This window comes from Rousettus aegyptiacus, unplaced genomic scaffold (genome assembly GCF_014176215.1).
Source record: "Rousettus aegyptiacus isolate mRouAeg1 unplaced genomic scaffold, mRouAeg1.p scaffold_m13_p_1, whole genome shotgun sequence".
Taxonomy (NCBI): Eukaryota; Metazoa; Chordata; class Mammalia; order Chiroptera; family Pteropodidae; genus Rousettus; species Rousettus aegyptiacus.
Window position 1 is genome coordinate 179,659,209 of NW_023416284.1, and position 21,366 is coordinate 179,680,574.

General features: G+C 41.7%; 1 protein-coding gene and 1 pseudogene across 3 annotated transcripts in view; one reads left to right on the top strand and one right to left on the bottom strand.

Annotated features, from left to right (window-relative positions):
• Positions 1-21,366, bottom strand: part of SERAC1 (serine active site containing 1) — a 52,326-nt gene that overhangs the window by 25,078 nt on the left and 5,882 nt on the right. For 2 of the 3 annotated variants that reach the window (XM_016162757.2, XM_016162759.2), the window contains 7 exons: positions 14,530-14,621; positions 11,095-11,131; positions 8,404-8,540; positions 7,236-7,325; positions 6,199-6,330; positions 4,375-4,496; positions 3,257-3,385 (listed from right to left, as the gene is read on the bottom strand). In XM_016162757.2, coding sequence (XP_016018243.1) covers positions 3,257-3,385; positions 4,375-4,496; positions 6,199-6,330; positions 7,236-7,325; positions 8,404-8,540; positions 11,095-11,131; positions 14,530-14,620 — 738 coding nt within the window. In that variant the 5' untranslated portion in view covers position 14,621. The remainder of the gene's footprint in view (positions 1-3,256; positions 3,386-4,374; positions 4,497-6,198; positions 6,331-7,235; positions 7,326-8,403; positions 8,541-11,094; positions 11,132-14,529; positions 14,622-21,366) is intronic. The other variant, XM_016162760.2, reaches the window with a different exon arrangement.
• On the top strand, positions 16,553-16,671 carry LOC118605149 (annotated as a pseudogene).

A 21,366-nucleotide genomic window follows, 5' to 3' on the forward strand; every position in this document is an offset into this window, starting at 1 on the left:
AAAAAGAATTAGAAACATGTGTCCGCACAAAAACCTGTACATGAATGTTCACAGCAGCATTATTCCTAACAGCCAAACAGTGTAAACCACCAAAATATCCGTCAACTGATGAACGGACAAAATGCGGTCCATCCATACAGTGGAACGGTACTGGCCACAAGGAGAAATGGAGGGCTCATGCATGATACGACACCAATGAGCCTTGAAAACGTTGCACTAAATAAATGCAAGAAGTCTGACACAAAAGGTAACATTTTGGAAGATGTCCGGAAGAGGCACATCCATAAAGACAGGGAGTGGATTAGAGGTTGCCAGGGCTGAGGGATGGGGTGGAGGATGGACAGCGACTGATAACGGTTCGGGTGTCCTCCTGGAATGACATCGACGTCCTGGCACAGACAGCAATGATGGCGGCATGACTCTGTGAGTACACCAAAACCCGACAGAGTATACGTGTTTAAAGGGTGAATTTTATGAAATGTAAATTGTATCTCAATAAAGCAGTTATTTTTTTAAAACTAGCTGAATTGGAAATACCATCATGAATTGAAGGCCTTTTAAGTAAAAGGTGATCATTCTGCTCTGTTGTTAGGCAGGTCAGAGTCCCAGGGCTCACCTGCTTGGCCTACACAAGCACTCCCAGGGCCTGGGTCTTGGACCCAGGTACCATTCTCCTCTCTGCTAAGAAGAACCAGATCTCCCTGGAGGAGCAGCCAATTCATGTTGTAGGGCAGAGAGAATTAAGAACCAGGGACACCTTACTGTCAAATAAGAAAACAGAGGTGCTTTCACAGCCACCCTGGGGACAGAATTTAGAAAGATAATGAGGTTAGCTTCCAGAAAGGGCCCTGGTGGCCAGGCAGTGGCATTCTGAGCTTCAAGAAGAAAACAATGTAATCAATGGAACAATTCCGAGACATGGCCCAAAGTGGAAATTATATAAAGTATACTACAAAAGTCACAGCTACTGATTTGTCCCTAATCTCTCATAAAAAAGGGAAATGAGAAAATGACAAATCATTCAATTGGTGAAAGAATACAGAATATTATGATTTGTTTTACTGATACTTTCCCCTAAGTAAGCAGATTATAGAGTTATTATAGTAATAATGACTCTAGCTTGTTTTGATTTCTCTAAGAAATAGATACGGGACATTTTATAAAGATAAAAAATTTGCTGAAATGATACCAAGAGAGCATTAGAATTCAGTAATAGCCCTCCAGTGGGCTGGAGTTGGAGTCCGTTTAGAATGTCATGCCCAGAACACTGTGCTGTGATTCACTCAGAAGCTGCCCCCTGCTATGCATCGGGCTGTTTTATGCCAGTTATTTACATCCAGTGAAATGGGCCATGGCTAAAACAGTGGATGCAGAGGATGCAGGAGGGGAGGACATACCCATCTCCACCGGAAGGACTTTCGGGGTCTGCGGGCGGCCTGACTCCGAAGGCCGGGAGCGTCCCCAGGGAACACTCAGGGCCCTAGTGACGCTGCCCGGCAGTCAGAGCACGCTGTGCCCTGCTAACTTACGGCATAGTCTCCGTTAGTTTTCACACCCTTTGCCACTAAACAAACTTTACAGCCCACAACTGTGCCTCCTGGAGTCTTCCTGTCAATCTCATCACCAACCCTAACAGCGGCCACGCTGGTAAACAAAGGCCAGTCCACGCCTTGATCGCAAAAAGTAAAGGGCTCAGATTTAATAGGTAATGGGAAGCCAGCTGAAGGGCTTGAAGCAGGAGCATCACCGATCTAATTCATGTTTTTAAAGGGGATCACTCTGGCTACTGCGAGGACAGGGAACTGGAGAGAGTTAGAGCTTGACGTGGTGCCTACAGCTTAGAGCGGTGATGGAGACGTGACCAGGAAGCTTTCTGCATCCAGCAAGATGGTGAACCTGGCGTCTGCAGAACCCTCCCACGAGGAACACGCTTGGTAAAATATAGTGAAAGCTATTTTAAAACACAGCCACGCTCTAAAGAAAATACAAAGAAGAAGTAAAGGGAACCCCTTGGGTGTTAGAATGAAAAAGAGAACATCCGGCAGAAGTGGTTACGCACACAGCGGATGCTGTGAAAGGCCGCAGGCCCCCTGGAATGGGATTTCAACATCTGCTCAGCGCAGGAGATGTGATTTGGGTCTCACACTCTGTGGGAGTGAGACGTGAGGTCCCCGTATAAAGGCACAGCCCTGGAAAGGTTGCCTCCTTTCTATAAGGGGGTTTGGAAAAACTCTGCCCACCAGTCCATGAGGGCAGCAAAAAAGTCTATTTCTGCTTAGGCTTTGGGTGAGAAATCACAACCCTAAGACTATGCTATTTATTGATGTATCTGAATTTACACTCCCTATGTGACAGAAATTCCAAACTAAGGAATTAATACAAAAATCTAGTCCTATAGCAGTGAACTCCAGCGGTATCCAAAAGAAGCGTACACACAAATTGCTCTATAGGGTAAAAATGCACGAGCCGTGTTAAGCCACAGTCTAACATCAAGGAGAGTCGGTATCACCCCAACGAACTGAAATAATACGAGACTCTGAAAGAGACTTTTAAATTATTTTCTAAGTGGAAAAATGGAAGCCAAGATGAAAGAACAGGACACTATGGAAAACGACGGTGGCCAGGACCATGTGGCTTCAGTGAAGATGGTGAGACAAACGAATTCATTTTTGAAGACAGCTTATACGATCTGCTGATTAGCTGGACATGGAAGAATCGAGAACTCCTATCTTTTGCATAAGCAAATAGGTGGATGCTAGGCCATTTACTGAGTGAAAAAGACTAAAAAAGGAAGAGCTGAGTGGGGGAGGGCAGGCTCACATGCTAAGCTGGGGATGCCTGTTATACATCCAAGTAGAGATGCCTCATAGGAGGTTAACTATTCCAATCTAGAGCTTAGGTCAGAATGCAGGACTAGAGGTGTCAATTTAGGCATCAGCAGTGTACAGGTGATATTTAAAACCCTGTAGATTACCATCTGTCATTCTTCAGGATGTAACCTCAGAGTTACCTCCTGGGAAGTCTTAAACCTCAGAGTAACCTGTACCTCTCTTACGCGCTCTGTGATTTTATTTACCTGTCTCGCATTTATCCTAAACGCCTAGTCCAGTGCAGGGCACACCACCAGAAGTCAGTATGTTTGCTTGGTTCTTGGATGAATGACCAACTAGTCCAAGGTTCTAAATGCTGGCCCCTGGCACAGCATCGCGAAGGAGTGGACACCCCAACATATCACTGAATGAACAGGGGAGCTCACCTTCTGAGCTGCTAGACTCTGACTGCTTTCGCTCAGAGCCAAAGATGTAAAATACCGGATACACTCATCCAACTCCGTTTGAGGTAAAGAAGCCAGCAGGTGTCTTAGCTCTTCCTCAATGGTAGAATCCTGAAATAAAAAGAAAGAAATCCTTCTTGATTAAGCTCGACAACTGAGCACAACAACCAAAAGCACGCAAAGAATCAAAGCCCCAAAAGCAACAACGAAAAACCCAGATAAGTTAGTGTTTTTAGTCTTCAAGTCACCGCCACCCCCAGGCAGACAGAGGATCATTTAGTTTTCAATTCTATAATTTCATGTCTTCTACCTTTCAAATTGAAAGACCTATTGCAAAGTATAGCTCAAGATTTTCACCTGATTGGCTACTTCACATATTGACTTAAAAGTCAGTTATTATATTCTAACTAAAGTCGGCTTTTAAAATCCAGAACTTGCTACTGATTTTCCCAAGTATCTTACCTCTAGCATATCTGTTTTCTATTTTTCAAAAACTGATAGCAACTTTTCAGATTTTCCTAGGAAAGGTACTCAAGAAACCTGCTCAAACATCGATGTTAGTGGCTAACGACTGCTATCTGTGTGTATCTATCTACTAATAACTGCATGCCGTGGTTCTCCAGCTGCTGTTTTGCACCCCAGGAAACATTTAGCGATATCTGGAGATGTTTTTGGTTGTCACGACTTGGGGCTGCTACTGGCATCTAGGGAGCAGAGGCTGGGATACTGTTAAACGTCCTACAATGCGCAGGACAGCTTCCAACAACAAGGAGTTACTTGGCCCCAAGTGTCAATAGTGCTGAAGTTGAGGAAAACTGATCTAACGGCAACCTGGGAACAAGGGAACAGTTCATGGAGGCTATGAAGTCACCCTCTGGTATACAAGACTCTCGGTCCCCAAAAGGGGAAAATAACATAGGAGACTCAGCATCTCCTAAGGAATCAAGAAACCTTTGTATGAAAAATACAATTTCAGGTATATGACGTTTACCTGCTTGTGACAGGTAGCCAACAAACTACTTTTTGAATATCTATTTTATGCCCAAAGTGAAGATTGTCTGTTAAATTTTTTCACTCACTGGATTATTTGATTTACTTACTTCTTTTAAAGATGGCAAAGGAGGTGGTCGGAGGAAAAAGCGAAGATCACTCTCTTTGCTTCGCGCCAAACCAATAACAGTTCTCAGATCACAGGCTTGGGCAATCGTCCTGTACTGGTAATCTATTGTCAAAGTATATTGTCAGCACCCAAGTGAGCTCGGAAATTGTTTCAAGGATTAAATGAACACGCTACTCGAAAGCACTCTAACTTTTAAATTACGAGTCTGCAATTCAAGATTTCTCAAGTATTTTTTTCACAACTACAACATCAGTAAGCTAAATATCCAACACTTCCATAACTGATCTCACGATTCTCCTCAACATTTATCTGGGTACATCGGGGGCTAGCTAATATTTTTGAAAAGATGAAACTCAAATGTGGAAACGGATAGGTCAGAACCAATTTAACTCCTCCTTTTGTAAAATAACCCTGGTGTTCAAAAGCTATTGTGATCACAACTCCAGACGCCTGAGGCTGCATGCAGGCCTCTCCCCTGGCGACAGTAAGCTGCTCCGGCATTCCGTGATGTCCACGAATCGTCTGTGGGTCCAGAGAGCGGGACTTTGTTTTCGCCTCCATGACTGGACCACTGCGCTCTTTACGTATTGCTGTAGAGCACAAATCCATATGATCTAACCTAATCCCCAATGTCATGGGATCTGCAGGAAGGGCCTTTGGGAGGTGATTAGGTCACGATGGCAGTCACCTCGTGAATGGGATTAGAGCCCTTATAAAAGAGACCTCAGAGAGGCCCAGTGTCCCTTCTGCCACATAAGGACGCAAAGAAAAGATGGCCAGCTATGAAACAGCAAGCAAGTCGACAGATACCAAATCTGCTGGCACCATGATCTTGCATTTCCAGCCTCCAGAACTGTGAGAAATAAATTTCTGTTCATAGCCCACCTAGCCTGTGCTATTGTGTTATAGTGGCTCAAGGAGACTAAGACAGGTATCAAATCAAAACTCCAATCACTGACATCCTTTTTAATGATGGCAACTCATAACCTGGGCAAGTTCTTCAAGATCAAGTGGGGAACTTTTCAGAATATAACACTCCTGGGCTCCAACCCTTATTTTCCTGACACAGTAAGTCTGAAATGGAGTCCTGGGAGGCAGATTTTGAAAAAGATTGTTATTCTAACATTAAAAAATTTTATATTTATGCTGTTATTATAATTATGACCACCAATCAATCAACTAACTTGTATGGAGGCAGAGATCATATTCTGAGACTTTTCTTTGAGAATATTATTCTAGTTTTTTACCCAATTTTATGACTCTACTAACAAAGTGTACGTTAGTCTCTGTACTAAAAGCAGATCTGAGCTCTTGATCATGTATTTTTACTGCAAAACTTGAGTTTTAGATACAATTAAATATTTTAAATATCCCTTAAAAGTGATATATGCACACAAATCAGATACATCTGTCTACTAATTTAGACCCAAGTCGGATTGTCAAGTGAAAGCAAACATAATTGTAAGATGCAGCAAGCAATTAAAATATATTTCACTAAATAGGAACCAAAAGAAAATGCAAACACAACATTAGGCCATGACAGAAACCAGCGTTCCTTCTGAGCGTCTCTAACCGAGCGAAACTCTGCTCCAGTACAAAGCCGCACGGACGTACCTGCCGCAGCCCGAGGCTGCTCTTACCACGCTCGTCTGGCCACCAGGCCAGCTGGCTTTCACGGGGTTTCTTTTTCTAATTTCTGGAAGTACTTTTAACACACTGAAAGCCTGCCTGAACGATTTTCCTCCTTTAATGCCCCTTCCCTTCTCTCACGTCAGAGGCGGCGCGCGCCGGGCCGGCGGCTCACCGTGCCAGTGCCGGGCCGCCAGCATCTCCCGCACGGCCTGCGCCCGGGCCGCACTGTCGTCCGACCGGCTCTTCCGCAGCAGCAGCCACACCGCACACTCGTGCTCCTCCAGGTCGACTGTGCTGAATGTGTCTGCAGAGGAAAGAGAGGCAGCGTGGCCGCTGGACACCCCTCACGCTTATTTAGTGTGGCAATTTAGAAGTGCTTGAAAACCTATTACAGGAGAGTTCAGTCTATTTCCAGGTATTGCTAATAAGTGACAGTTTAGTCTCAGCTGTGTAGTATCTATGTGCTTTTGTTTTATATACCATCTTGTTTTTACTATGTGGGTTTTTATTCCCCTACCACAGCTTGATTTTAGATATTTGCTCAATCTATATGCCTATGTCTGTATTTTTTTCTAAACTGTATGAAAGGAAATTGCAGAAATGACTTTTACCTTTATAGTTCATCTTGCATCTCCTAAGAATAAGCCTGTGTTCACCTATGCAATCACAATGCCATCATAACACCCAAGAACACTAACAAAAACCTTCCAAAATCATCTAAAATCCAATCTAACTCCATATTCGAATTTCTCCAATAGTCTCCAAAATATCTTTGTTTTTGAAAACCGGATTTAACTAAGTCTGTTTGCTCTCTCCTAATTCTAGAAAGCATTCCCACGCTTTCTTTTTTATGCCAACTTTAGAGGTCTGGTAAGCTCTTCTCTGGCTTGCTCCATATTATAGAGTCTCCTGTCTGTGAGATCTACATGTTTCATGCAATATTCTCATTATGAGAAAATATTAATACTAGTAATAAATTATTTTTTAAAAAAGTCCTCTAACAAATTTTAAATTTTGAAGTGGCCATATTTCATCTCAATATTTATTTACGAATAGCTACCAACCAACCATGAAAGAAGAAAACTGCCCCAGGCATTAAGCCCTTAAAATTAAATACAGCAAGAGAATGTTAATGAAAAATATCTCAGGTAGATCATCAAGTGACTTTGTTTACTGATAAGGATTCTCAGTTAAATGTTGGATACTTACCGGCAAACGGACCCTGTAGTATCTTGGCTGACGTTGCCAATACTTTCCTTACTGCTTTGTGAAGCTCTTTTCTTGCCTGATAGAGGATTCCTAAAGTGATTACAATTTAAATAAAATGAGGTATGTACTCTTCATGCTAAGCCCCAATTCTTCAAAAAGAAATCTCAAAAAGAAAATATAAAATAGCATCTTTCTGTTATTGTCACTATCAAAGCAAATAAAACCACATGGGAACACAGAGCTCTAGATCCCAAAATACAATTGCTCTCCAAGTCAGGGAAAAAGTAAAAAATAGAACAAAAACACTAACCAAAGCTAACAAAAATCCTTATACACAACATAGGATTAACTACATTCAGGAAAATGTCCCTTAAAAACAGTCCCTATATTTACTAGTTAAATCGTAAGCTATAAAAATTACCTGTGTAACTGAAATTGTAACACCATTAAAGCATGTTGAAAGATAGCAAGGTGAAATAATAATAAACACAGCAGGAGAGTGATGAGACCTACAGCTCGTAGGCAGGGAGCAGCAGAACCTGCCCCGCTCAGGGCTCAGAACGTGCTAACCGGCAGGGGTGTAACATGCAGCTCTGTGCGGTGACTCACCAGGCTGCCCCTATCTTAGTGAAAAGATACGCCTCTGCGCTAAAATTTCATGATCACCAAGCAATTGTCTGATTCCTATTTAGGTTTCCATGCGACTAACAACAAAGAATATTCTGACTGGTGAAAACAGGTTTTCCAGCCTCTAAGACAGATTTTTTTTCCCCTCTGTAAATAAGTTGGTTTCATATTTATGAATCCATATCATGAGCTTAGTGTGCATGAATTAATCCCTGAAATCAGAAATATCTCTGAGCTAAGTGACAAAATCATGTTTTTATGCTGGCCAAACTGAATGCCAGGTGTGGACTCTGAGTTTGGACGAGAACAGCTGCCTGGCCTTCACTTAATTACAGGAGAGCTGCGAACTCGGGTTAGACATGGAAGTCTGAAATTTTGGCTTCAGTTTATTCATTAGGGGCTTGGTTCTCACACAGTTTGGTGATTATCTTAGAGTCAGCTGAATCTATCTTATTAACACTGTTTTAAATATTCATTTCTAAAATTCAATAACTAGCTTCCATTTTTTCACAAAGATGGAAATACTTCGCTATAAACTTACCATGATTTTCTCTTTTATCTATAGGAACTGTGTTCACGTAAATGTATGACTTCATTTTTTCTCTCTCTACCACTTGAGTGTCTAGTGTCAAAGACTTCTTCAGGGCCAGAGCCTCATAGGTAAGAAATAATGAACCTCTTAAAAAGAAATAAAAAATTCACCATAAATATATGATAAAAATGTAACACGAGTCACTCATAATCTTTTCATAGTGAACGTTTCGTTCTTCATTGGGAAACACGTATACAGTAATGTGCGTATGCCATATATTACATTTGTATATACGTGCAAAATATATGTACAAAGGCAAACACACATTTCAGTTTAACAAGTAAAAATAAAAAGCAACAGCTACATTTACTCAGGCAAAAACCAGAACTTTTCATAGTACCCCAGAGCCCCATGGTACATTCCCCCGGCTCCCGCCCCAGTCCTGACCCGTTACCTCATTGCTACAGCTAATTATTATTCTGACTTTTATCATAGTAACACCCCTGCTTTTCTTTAGAGTCTAGCACCTACACATCCTTAAACAAGAGCTTAGTTTGTGTGCCTGTGAACTTCGCAGGAATGGACTCACTCCAGACGCATTCTTCAGTTCAGACGCGTTTGTGAGAGCCACCAGCGCTGTGCACGAAGCCAGAGTCCGTGCGTTTGTGTTTTCATACAGCACGTCATTCATCCACTGAACGGATGCACGTCGACTTACTTCTCCATTCTACCACAGGCGGGCATTTAGGCAATTGCTAGTTTCAGTCTATTACAGGCGACCCTGTTACACATCTCGTACAGCTACACTGTACACACAGGTGTGTGTGTTCCTCTAGAGGACATATCTAGGAGAATTACAGACTTCCTGACAGCATATATATTGTTCAACTTTACAACATAATGCCAAATTGTTTTTTCAAAAAGATTAGCCAATTTGCACTCCCATCACCAACATAAAAGTTCCTCCTCTTCTAAGAGTTATACCTAATGACAATTTTTAAATGTGACATACAATGTTGTTCGCTGTGTCCCCCCAAATGAAGGATTCTTTTCCTTTCATCACATTGCCCTGCATACTCCCTATATCCACACACCAAGGCTGCACTGTCTGGATTTAGAGCTTATGAACATTAGTTATACTAAGCCTACCCCGGGGCTTCCCACCCCAAAGCAAAACCACATAAGACAAAAAGCCCAGATATGGCTTTCACCAGAGGAACAGAGAGAAGACTCAAGAGAATCCTCTTCTCTCCAACCTAGATGCCCATCAACAGACGCCTGGATAAAAAAGTCATGATTTGTAGATACAATAGAATATTACTCAGCCTTAAAAAAAAAAAAAAAAAAGAAATCCTACCATTTGCAATGACATGGGTGGACCTAGAGGTTACTATGCTGGGCAAAATAAGTCAGAGAAAGGTAAAAACCATATGATTTCACTTACATGTGGAATCTAAGGAACAAAAAGAACAAATAGAAAACAGATTCGCAAATTCAGAGGACAATCTGGTGACAGCCAGAGGGGAGAGAGGTTAGGGGCTGGGAGAAAGGGGTGAAGGGTTAGAGAAGTGCAAATCAGTAGCTGAGAGAGGGTCACGGGGTTGGGGGGCGCGGCACAGGGGACGCAGTCAGCAGTGATGTAACGGCTGGGTGGAGGGCCGGGGGGGCGATGAGCAATCAGGGGCGTCGCTTCATAAACTACGTAAATGTCTAACCAATGTATTATATATAATAGTTGAAATTAATAATAAAATAAAATGCTTTTAAAAAAAAGAATCCTCTTCTCTCTTGGGAATCTACCTAAACAGCCTAAAAAAAAAAAGCAAATGTATTTAGTATTTTTACCATGCTTTCCATGAAGGAGAAAATTCTTTACTAGAAATTGTGTGATTAATTTCTACTCTATTTCTGAATGTGATATAAACAAAGAAATTATGTTACAAAAGAGTACTCATGTATCTTTTGCCCAGAATAAGTCAAAGGGAAAAATCATCTAAATACATTTTGCCTCCCCTTACAATACCATGGAGAAATTTCATATTTGGATAAAATGCCAAATATACCTCTTTTATCATTTTAGCATCTGAGTTGATTTTATATTTATACTAGTGAAAAAAAGTATTTTTAACAAAAACACTAGAGCAGTATTAGACATACATTTAACATGTATATCCTCATCTAAAAAAGGAGAAAGAAAAAATAACGAAAAATAAGCTTTGAGAGTTGCTTCATTCATTAAACACACACCTCTAAAATAGCGTGAGGTGGGAGGTGTCAGTCTACTGGTTGTCTCAGGTGGCCTCAATTTCCTTTCATGAGAGCTTTATAATGACTTAAAAATTTTTCAAAACTAATTTAGACTATAGTCAATCTTTACCTTCTTCACCCGCTTTAGAACCTAATGTGATTTTAAGCACGTGAAAGCTAATTAGTGAGTTCCCTGCTGTACCTGTCAACTGGTTTCCTTGAAGCGACAGTGCCAGGTGGGCGGAATCCCCATTATACACTTGGACCCAAGAGAAAACAATATTCAGAAGGTGAAGTAACTGGACTGACCGAAGTGGTAGAACCAGTGATTAACCAGTGACGCGTCCACCTAATTCCGAAACCTATACCCTTTTCACTACCTGTAAATCACTTCCACTGAGATTTCAAATAGTTGCATGAGGGTGCCAATTAGTATTTGCAGTTGACACTTACCCTAAAATAAGCGATCCAGTTACCTTTATTATATTTCCTTCAAAAAAGAAAAAAAAAGTCAATGTGATGAATTTCATTTTAAAAATGTAACGGGAAAGAGGCAACACTGTTATGTCTCTATCTCTATCATACATAATTGGATAAAAAGTTATTGATGTCTTCCCATCAATAAAATCAGTTGCTATCCACACATGGCTTCTGATGCGCAGATAGAAACGAATGAACTAATAAGCGCTACATATAAACACATAACCGATGTCACTTTCGTTCTCATCTCGCACTCCTCCGCCCCTTCCTCCACCAGCTGCTCTGCCAGCCCCCAGCGAATCAGCGAGACCCTCGCTCTGCTTCCGGGCCAGCATGGCCAGGCTTCCAGCGCTTCCACTGAACACGACACCCAGGGAATTGACCTCCCTTCTGACCCCTTTAATTCACGACCAATTCAGTGAAGGAGAGGGGATAATTCTTCCCACCCCTACTAAGACTACAATGTTGAGGGGCTGTTTGTCAGGTGGAGACACAGTCCCTTCCCAGAGTGATGATGTCATAGCTGGTGGTTAAGTACCACGTGGAGATAGCCCTGTTTTAAATGCAAGTTATGTGCTACAAGTTTATTTGTAATTTTTTTGTTCAGAACTTGGAAAAAACTTTTTGCTGTTAAAAAACAAGCACTAGAGCTCTCTCCTTCCGCCACCTCAGATGCCGAAAGAAGGCCGGCGGAAGGAAGGTGGCCCGCGCCCCTGCTGCTATGGAAGCAGGGGGCCAGGAAGGTGGCGAATCCATTGCCTGAGAAAAGACCCAAGAATTCTGGCATTGGACAGGACATCTGGCCCAAAAGGGACCTCACCTGCTTTGTCAAATGGCCATGCTACACGGCGCTACAGCAGCAAAGGGCTGTTCTCCATAGGCACCTGAAAGTGACTCCTGCGAGGAAGCGGTTCGCCCAGGCTGCGGGCTGCCAGACTCAAGTGCTCAAGCTGGCACACGGGCACAGACCAGACACGGGCACAGACCAGACACGGGCGTAGACCAGACACAACACAAGGGAAGCAGAGGTTGTTGGCTCGGGCTGAGGAAACACCTGCAGGCAAAAGGGATGCCCGCGCCAGGAGGCCACCTGTCCTTCGAGCAGGAATTAATAGTGCCCCCACTTAGGTGGTGAACAAGAAGGCTTGGCTGGTAGCGACTGCACATGATGTGGATCCCATCGCCTCTCCCCGCCTGTGAGGCAGGGGCTCCCCACTGCAGCATCCGGGGAAGGCCGGGCTGGGGCGCCTGGTCCATGGGAAGACCTGCACCACCGCTGCCTTCGCAGGGGTTAACCTGGGAGACAGGGAGCGCAGGCTAAGCTGGTGGTACCACGAGATCTGCTGTCGCCGGGGACGCAGCGTCCCGGGCCCCCACTTGGCTTGCACTGTCGAGCTGGAAAAGCCCAAGGCTAAAGAACTGGCTACCAACCGGAGCCGGGTGTACACGGTCAAGTTTTCTGTACATCGAGGTAATAAAAATTCGACTTCGAAAAAAAAAAGAAAACAGAACAAAACAACTCCCAGTGGCAGACACAGCTAGTTGCCTATCGATACACCTAAGCCCCTTGATCCTGACTGACACAGCCCGATTCCCATCGAGTTCTCACGGCCCTTGGCCACCAGGGCTGGCTGTACAACACGGCTGTAGCCAGGCACATACGGACGGACGTCTACAGGGAGGGACCCGCAAATAAAACGACAACGCCTCAGGAGATGGATTCGGCCTTTCTGCCTTCTCGATGTCCAGGCATTCAGCAACTGTCTTGTGACCATGAGGACAATAAAGATAACGGAGCAGGAAGACAAGAGGATTGCTAAACTGCCATTCCTGCCTCGTCTCTATCTTCACTTCCTGTTACATAGAAAAAATGAAAACCTCGTTTAAGCCATGATACTCAAGTTTCTGTTACACGTGTGGAGCATAACCTTAACTTCACAGATTACCCATGATGCTTTGATGCTGCGGCCAGCTCACAATCTATGTAACCTGTAATTTGGTGGCAGCAGAGAGGTAGCCCTGAGCTCAAGAACACGTCTCCCCTCCCTACAGCAATGGAGGACTCTCCCCAGCCGACCTCCCTACGCATCCAGCAAGGGAGATGAACATCCCTCCCAAACTCCATGACCTAGTGGCTCCAGAACAGGGAAGAGGACAGTTCCAGATCTGCAGGGACGGGATCAGAAGTTGTGACACAGCGCTTCCTGACCGTGCGACTCCTCTGGGGTGTTTTCACCCTGAGATGGCTTCCCGGATGTCCCCCCCACCCCGCCCTGCGAGCCATGGAGCTGCCTTCTCTGCTGCTACCGCTGTTACCTCTAACCAGGATGCTTCGTGTCCCCTGGACCCCGGGAACTGAACAGTCTCACAGCCTTTCCTCCTACCCTAAATTCACTACTCAAGTTTGTGCTGTCAGAAATGAGAGGGAAAAAAGCTCCATTCTCTGTTCCTACTCCCCTTTTTATAGTTAAAATACAGAATCACAGAATTTTCTAGATGAAAAGGATCTATCCTCAAAACATCTATTGTAAAGATCACAAAAAAGCTCCAGGGAACAGAGACTTTGTGTTCTTCAACGTAGGTGTACCTCACTTTATTGTACTTCACTTTGTTTTTATATATCAAAGGTAAGAACCTCCACCAGCAAAAAGATTCCAACTCGCTGAAGGCTCAGATAATGGTTAGCATCCTTTAGCAATAATATTTTTTAATTAAGGTATGTACATAGACGCTAACATAGTAATACAGCACACTCAATAGACTACAATATAGTGTAAACATAACTTTTATATGTGCTAGGAACAAAAAAAAAATTCACGGCCCACTTTACTGCAATATTTGCATTACTGCAGTGGTCTGTTACTGAACCCGCAGGACCTCTGAGGCTGGCATACCTCTACTGTATCCTCACGGCCGAGGCTAGGATAGCACCCAGCACAGAGTCAATAATAAATAAATATTTGTCAAATGAATGAAGGTTGATCCAGGCCAATCTTCTCATTTCACAAATAGTAATAAATAAGGTAAATAAAGATTTGCAAATAAAAATAGCTTAGTGCTAGATCCTAAGCTCCTGTAAATCAAGCCCGTCATCTTCCTTGCTCGCCACTGAATTCCCAGAGCCTGAGAGATGTGCCTGGCACTGTTTCCTGCAGGAGCTTAATAAGAAGGCAGGAATACTTAAGGCGAGTTCAGCAGGATGAGCATGAACCTGACAGGGAACATCGGGCAGGGAAAAGACTCCCAAGAGAAAGGAGTAGGCATAGCTCTGGGCGCACGCATCTGGGGTGGACCATTAGCACAGAAAAGACGTACATGAATCTGAGATTTACCATGCGTTACAGTCCGCGGGTCACCGCCCTGGAAACAGGCCACTGTTTCTATAAGAAAATATTAAGTTGTACTCACTGATATCTTTCCAGTAATTGCTGCTTTTTGGCGGAGAAGTTGAGGTTCCTATTCTTCTGCAACAGATGACACAATAAGCAGCCAGGGACATGCTGTGTATTTAGAACAATTTAGCATTTAATTAAAAACATTTCTTTTAACCATGAGACTATGTCACAATCACAGTGGATTGTTTACAGTGTTAGATTTTTCAAGACAAGGAAGAAAACGTCTCAATTAAAAAATGTTCTCCCTTTAAAAACTTAAAGCTGACTTATTAGAATAATATTTTGCTTGTACTTTGATTATTCTTCAAACTGCGTCTAATTGTGAACAATGGTTAGTAGGAAACTGGAAAACACAAGATTATTAATCGGAATATCAATATAGGAATCAAAATTTTTTAACATCTTTAAAAATATATATACACATACGGGTAGATATTTATTTTTACCTCTGATGACTGAAGGCCCTACAGAAAGGAAAAGCAGCTCTAAATGGAAGATATACTTAGAACCCATTGAAGTATTTAGCTTTTCTTCACCTTCACGACGGTACCCAACATTGTTTAAAATATTTGAAATTTCTTAATTGTTGGCATCCTTTCAAAGAATGGTTGCTCCATCATTTCATCAACTGACTAAAGATAATCTAATTATGATGCAATGATTTCTAACACAACTCAGTATTCCAGAATCATATCAGATTCTCTTTGCATAATATACTTTTTTCTTTTTCTTGAGAGACTCATGTGAGAAGTGGTCCTTTGTTTAACATATAAAAATCTTCGAGCAGCTTTATAGAGATGAGGGGCAAATGACTTGGTGTACACGTGTAAGAAATTTGTTAAGAGTTAACACAAAATAAAAAACTTTTTTTCCTGTGTTTCCAATACATCAACTGATGACTAAGCAAACTCGTTTAGGTCACTGTTTCTTATTTTCTCACTTGTTTAATGAGTTGCTGCTACTTCTCTACAAGACATAAGGACAGTGGTAAAAATGATATAAAAACTGCAATGAAGTAGATGCTCATCAAACCAGGGCAGAATGTAATGTAAACTACTTTGAGTTTGGGTATAGATTTGCATTTTAGTTATTATATGAAAACTTGACTAAAATACAAATGCAGAGCAAAAATACCCTGCTTCTTTCAATCCTCACTCCTACTATGAAGCGGTCAACTGTACAACACTGTATTATACAAGCATTCTTTACCATTACTTCTCTGGCCAAAAAAACCTTCACAGTGTTACCTTAAACACACCTCCCCAGGCAGGCTTCCCTCCCGAGTCCTGGGTATAAACCTGAGTATACTGGAAATACACTTCCTAACCTTATTATCTGGATGTCCTCAGCTGACATCATTGGCCCTCGCACCTTTCTCCAGAATAAACTCCAAGTTTCTGTTTGAACTCTCTCAGTCTCGATCTCCACCTGCTCTCCAACCTCGACACACCTTCCACCCCTTGCTTTTCCAGGAATGAGCAGCCCGGCGCGCGGCTCTGCTTCCTTCCCGCTCAGCCTCCACTCTGCGGCACCACTTCGCCCTCTGCCTGCTCCCCCACGACCCTGGGACCCTCCACTTTCTACGACCCTGCATCCCTAACCTGAAAATGTGCTTTCTCCGTGCCTAAACCTGGACAGCCCCAATGCGGGTCTGGGTGAAAGACAACTGGGAGCGGGGTCTCAGAATGATCTTTACTGTCCCTCCTCAGGTCTCTCCTCCCCACAATGACTACTTCAAGCAATCCACATACTCTGCCCAGCCTCCTACCCTACCTCCAGCCCTCTCAAATGATCGCGTCTCTTATTTCACTCTGAAAATTAAGACTGAACTCCCTTAACTTCTGCCCCATACCCACACACAGGGAGAGATCCAGGTACGAGGGGCTTGACATTTAAGTAGGGAGGCTCTTAAAACACACACACACACACACACACACACACACACACACACACACGAAACCAGAAATATCAAATTAGGTACTAATGTAGAAGTTATTTACAATGAGAAAAGAAATCACAATAAATGGAGTCTTGGAGTCTACAGCCATGCCACCCTGAACATGCCTGATCCCATCCGATCTTGGAAGCTAAGCAGGGTCGAGCCTGGTTAGTACTTGGATGGGAGACCACCTAGGAAGACCAGGTGCTGGAGGCGAAATAAATAAATTACAAATAAATAAACGGAGTCTTAGAAATTTTGATACCTTTCTTCTGAGAGACCACTAGGCAATTTGTCAGACATGCTTACATATAAATGCTTCAAGATGACAATGTCCCTCCCTACCTGGGACACTGCCACTCCGAACACTGTGGGGGCCTGTACACTAGGACGCCCTAAAGCCTAAGCTTCCTGACTCCACAGTAAATCTACCCTGGTCTGCAAAAGAAGGTACATTTATCCACATCACCTTTTCCAGATGCCAACTTTCCATCTTCATCTCATTGTGTACCCTGGTTCTGAGGACGAGGCCTCGTCCCCTTCGCAAAGGGAGGTGCACCGCCTGTTCTAGAGCTCATCCTTTCACTTCCAGGGAGCCTTGGTTCATTATCTACCTGCCTTTCTCTTCTCTCTCTTCATACATTTCCTCCTTAACAGCTCTTTCTCCTCCTCCCCCCTAAATACGGGATGTTCGTTGTTCTCCCATCAAAATACGATAACAAAAAAACGACTGGAAATAAAAAACTTCTCTCATCTAAGCACCCTCTAGCTCTTCTCACTTCCCTTTATAAGATCTGTTTCCCAGTGTGTCTTCCTCCAACACCGAAACGGCACTCCCTAAGGTCACCAGTGAGTGACATCTTGTTGCTCAATCCACTTTTCAGTCACCTTACTTGTTTGTCCAAAGCATTTGATGACTCCCTCCTTGTTGAGCTACTAGGCCGTTTCTAGTTTTAGTCTTGCATTTTTGGCCACTCTGCATCTAGTACCTGTCAGAAATGGAAATCTGAGATGTTCTGAATAAGGCAGCACAGCCCCCACCCTCGGGCCGCCACCCGCCCCTCCCCCCCAGCTTAATGCTGATTCAGCTGCCTCCACCTGGCCTTTAAATATCAGTGTTCCAGTGGGTTCCATCTGCAGTCTTTCCTCTCATGCTATATCTCTGGCTGAGTAATTTCAGTGTTTTCCTCACAAACACCTATAACCTTATGATTCTCAAATCTCTGTAACTAGGTCTCTCGAAGCTTCAGATACATATATTCATATATTCATATATTCATTGGCCTAAAGCATACTTCCACTTTAAAGCACCACGAACACTTAAAACCCAGGGTTTCTAAAATCAAATCCTCATGCTCTTAAAACCAAATATCCCAAGACCATTTATTACTAGACCATGGTTTTCCCATTGATCAGAAATGACTCATCATACACCAAAGTCGTGTCTAGCGAGGGTCCATCATTGGACAGTTTTGTTCCATTGGCCTATCTGTCTAACCCTGCATCTACGTGTTCTTAATTCCTATGTGTTTAAGCCTTGATAACTTTTAGAATGAGCACTCCCACCTCCATTTTCTTCAGGACTATCTCAGCTATTGGGATTTTGATTGTAACTGAATTGAATTTACAGAGTGATTGGGGAGAATTGATATCACAGAGTCTCACCATTCATGAAAAGTAGATCTTCAAGTCATCTTTTAGATCTTTTGTAATTTTTTCACAAAGGTCACATGTTTTTTGTTTCTTCCTTTCATGGAAAATTTCAAATGTATATGAATGCAGAGAGAATAACAAAATGAACCCCATCACTCAGTTTTAAAAATTTTCAACATATGCTCAATCTTGTTTCATCTAAACTTGCTCTCTCCAACTGGATTTCAGCCGAATAGACATTTTCTGTATCTGTACTAGTGCGAAAGAAAATACGTTACTGTGACCTAGGAGCTGAAAATTTTATCTTATTTAATTTTAACTAATTTTAATTTAAATAACTATATAAGCGTGGCTATCATACTGAACACTGCAATCTACCCCATAACCCACAGTTACTTCCCACCACCACTCCACTATTTTGAAGCAAATCTAAAATGTCATATCACATAACCTGTAATTGCTTTAGTCTCTCCTCCCCCCAACCCCCCAAAAAATTAACTACCATTATGTCCAAAAGAAAAAAGTACTCCTTAGTATCATCAACTATCTAATGAGTGTTTCAATTACTTCATTAACTCTTTGTTTAACACTATTGGTTTATTAGAAGCAGGATCTAAACAAGGTCCACACACTGCATTTGGTTGATAATGTGCCTTTTGTAGAGATTATTTCTATAATTACTGGTTTATTCAGATTTTCTTTCCTTTAGAATTAGCCTTAAAATATCTGTTTCTCAAGAAAATGGGAATTTAAGTTTCAAAATCATTAGCATAAAGTTGTTCTTGCTATTCCTGTTTTTCTATCCCTAAAATTGTCTATCATTTTTTCTTAGCAGTTTATTTGTACCTCTTCTTTTTGACTTTGTGCTTCTAGAAGTTTATTAATAGAAAAAAATTGTTTTTTAATTTTTTATCATTTGTTGGTTTTGTCTATCATGTTTTGTTTTCCAGGTTTGCTCTTATTTTCTTCTTTCTTTGGGTTCATCCTGTCCTTTTCCTAACTTCTTCAATAATGCTTAACCTTAGCAGCAGTTTTTTGTTCATGAATTCATTTAAGGCTATAAATTCCCGTCTAAGTTTTGCTTCACCTAAATTTCACAAGTCCTGATCTTTCCACTGTGACTGATTTCCTCTAATCCATGAATTGTTTAGGATTACTTCTAGTTTCCAAACAAAATTTCTAAAGATTATCTTTTCATTGTGTTGTATGGGATTCTTTGGAATTGTGGAGACTTGCTTTCTTACAACTAATATTTATAAGTCTATCCTATATTTATTTTTTTGTTATGGGCAGAATTTACTATAGCCATTGTATCAAGCTTGTTACTTGTGCTGTTAAGTTTCTGTACCCTTACTAATTTTTGTCTGCACAATCTACCAGTACCTGACAGAAGTTTTTTAAAATTTTCATGCCTGCTCGTGCATGTCAACTTCCCCTTGTAGCTATTTCTTCTTTAAATTGTTTATTCGTTCAACAAATATTTATCTGAGTCCCTATGAATCACAAACTGTTGTAAGCACTGGATATATAGCCATAAACATACAAACTATGTCCCTGCCTTTATGGATCTCGCCTTGTAAAGGAGAACTCCTTAATTAGTGTGCTAAACAAATACTTGCAATATTTTGTCAAGATGTGAAAAGATATGTCATTAGAGTACACAAATTCGTGAATATGTGACCCTTAATACCCTGTTCCTCTTTATCCTTATTAATGTGTATTGCCTTGTGTTCTAGTTCATCTGGTATTAATATTTATCAGTTTTCTTTTAACAAGTATTTACCACATCTTTCCCCATCATGCTTATAATCTTTTTATAACACTTATATTTAATTTCAAAACCTGTCCTTTAATAGATGTGTTAAATCCTTTTACACTTATTGTATGTTGAACAGATCATGTTTTTCTTTAACTGGCTTAAAGTTATACCATATATTTCTATTCATTTAGAAAATAACTGCATTTTAAACATGCTACAAAAGAATAAATTTAAGCAATACTGTTATCCTCCCAAATGAGAACGTTAAAATGCTTTAAATCCAGTCTGACCTCTCCTACATTCCTAGGCATTTTTGTCTGGTATTTTAATTCCACTTCGGGGTGGTATTTTAATCACCCTAAAAGAAGTCATTTTCAAAAGTAGTCAATTTATATATTTACCAACATTTCTGCCAACTTCTTTCCTTACTATTGTTTCTGACGTCTATGACTTCCTTCTGGGTTCAAATCATTCTTGAAGAAGGCACATCCTTTGGTCGTTCTTTCATGAAGGTCGATGCGTAGTCAGCATTCCCATTCATAGCATATCTGAAAATGTTCTATTTCACCCTCTTTATTAAGAGAGCTGGTTTAGAATTCTAGATTCGCAGGTTTCCTTTAGCGCATTAATACTCCCACTGATATTTCATCTGATATTGCTCGTTGCTCATGAGAAATCTGCGGTAAGTCTAATTTTTGTTTCTTTGTAGGCAAAATAATAGTAAAGAGGATAAGAATGTTCTCTGTGGACCCACACTGCCTAGTTTCAAATGCAGTTCCACCAATAACTTGTATTAACTTTGTGCCTTTTATTTCATGATGCTTTAACATCTTGGGTTCTTGGGGACCCAGGTGACTGCCCCTACCAGGGTTAGCTAATTCCTAGAGACTGCAAACATAAGCTCTTGAGAATACCTTTCATATCCAAACTAACCAATACTTAGTTCATATTCTCAAACGCTACCTTTATCTATCATACACCAAGCCAATATTCCCCCTACCCTAAAACAAAGGCCAAGTATCAGATAACTAGAGACCACCACCCCTGTAGCACAGAGCCTGCCAAAATTATTCAAACTAACCAATCCTAAACTTGTTCAGCTTGCCTATCCTGTGCTATCCAGTCCCTCCCAGAAAACCGTGACAAAGGCGGGGGGCCATGGTTTCCCTTCACTCCCCTCCACCTCCTGCCAGACCCTGAGGTTTCCCCCAGGTGGCTCCATGTGGTGGAAACGCCCCTCCTCTAAGGAGAGGTAAACAATTAACTCCTTTCAAGGCAGTTGATTCTGTGTATGTCATCTTACCACACTTGAGTAAGAAAAAATCCTGAATACATTTTAAAATACAACTAGACATATGACTATGGGCTAGTTAATTAACCTGTGTCTCACTCTACTCATCTAAAAAATAGCAATAACAGGACTTTAAGGGTTGTTATCAATATTATGAGCTAACACATGTAAAAAGCACACAGAATCGGGCCTATTCCAAGTTAAGTGC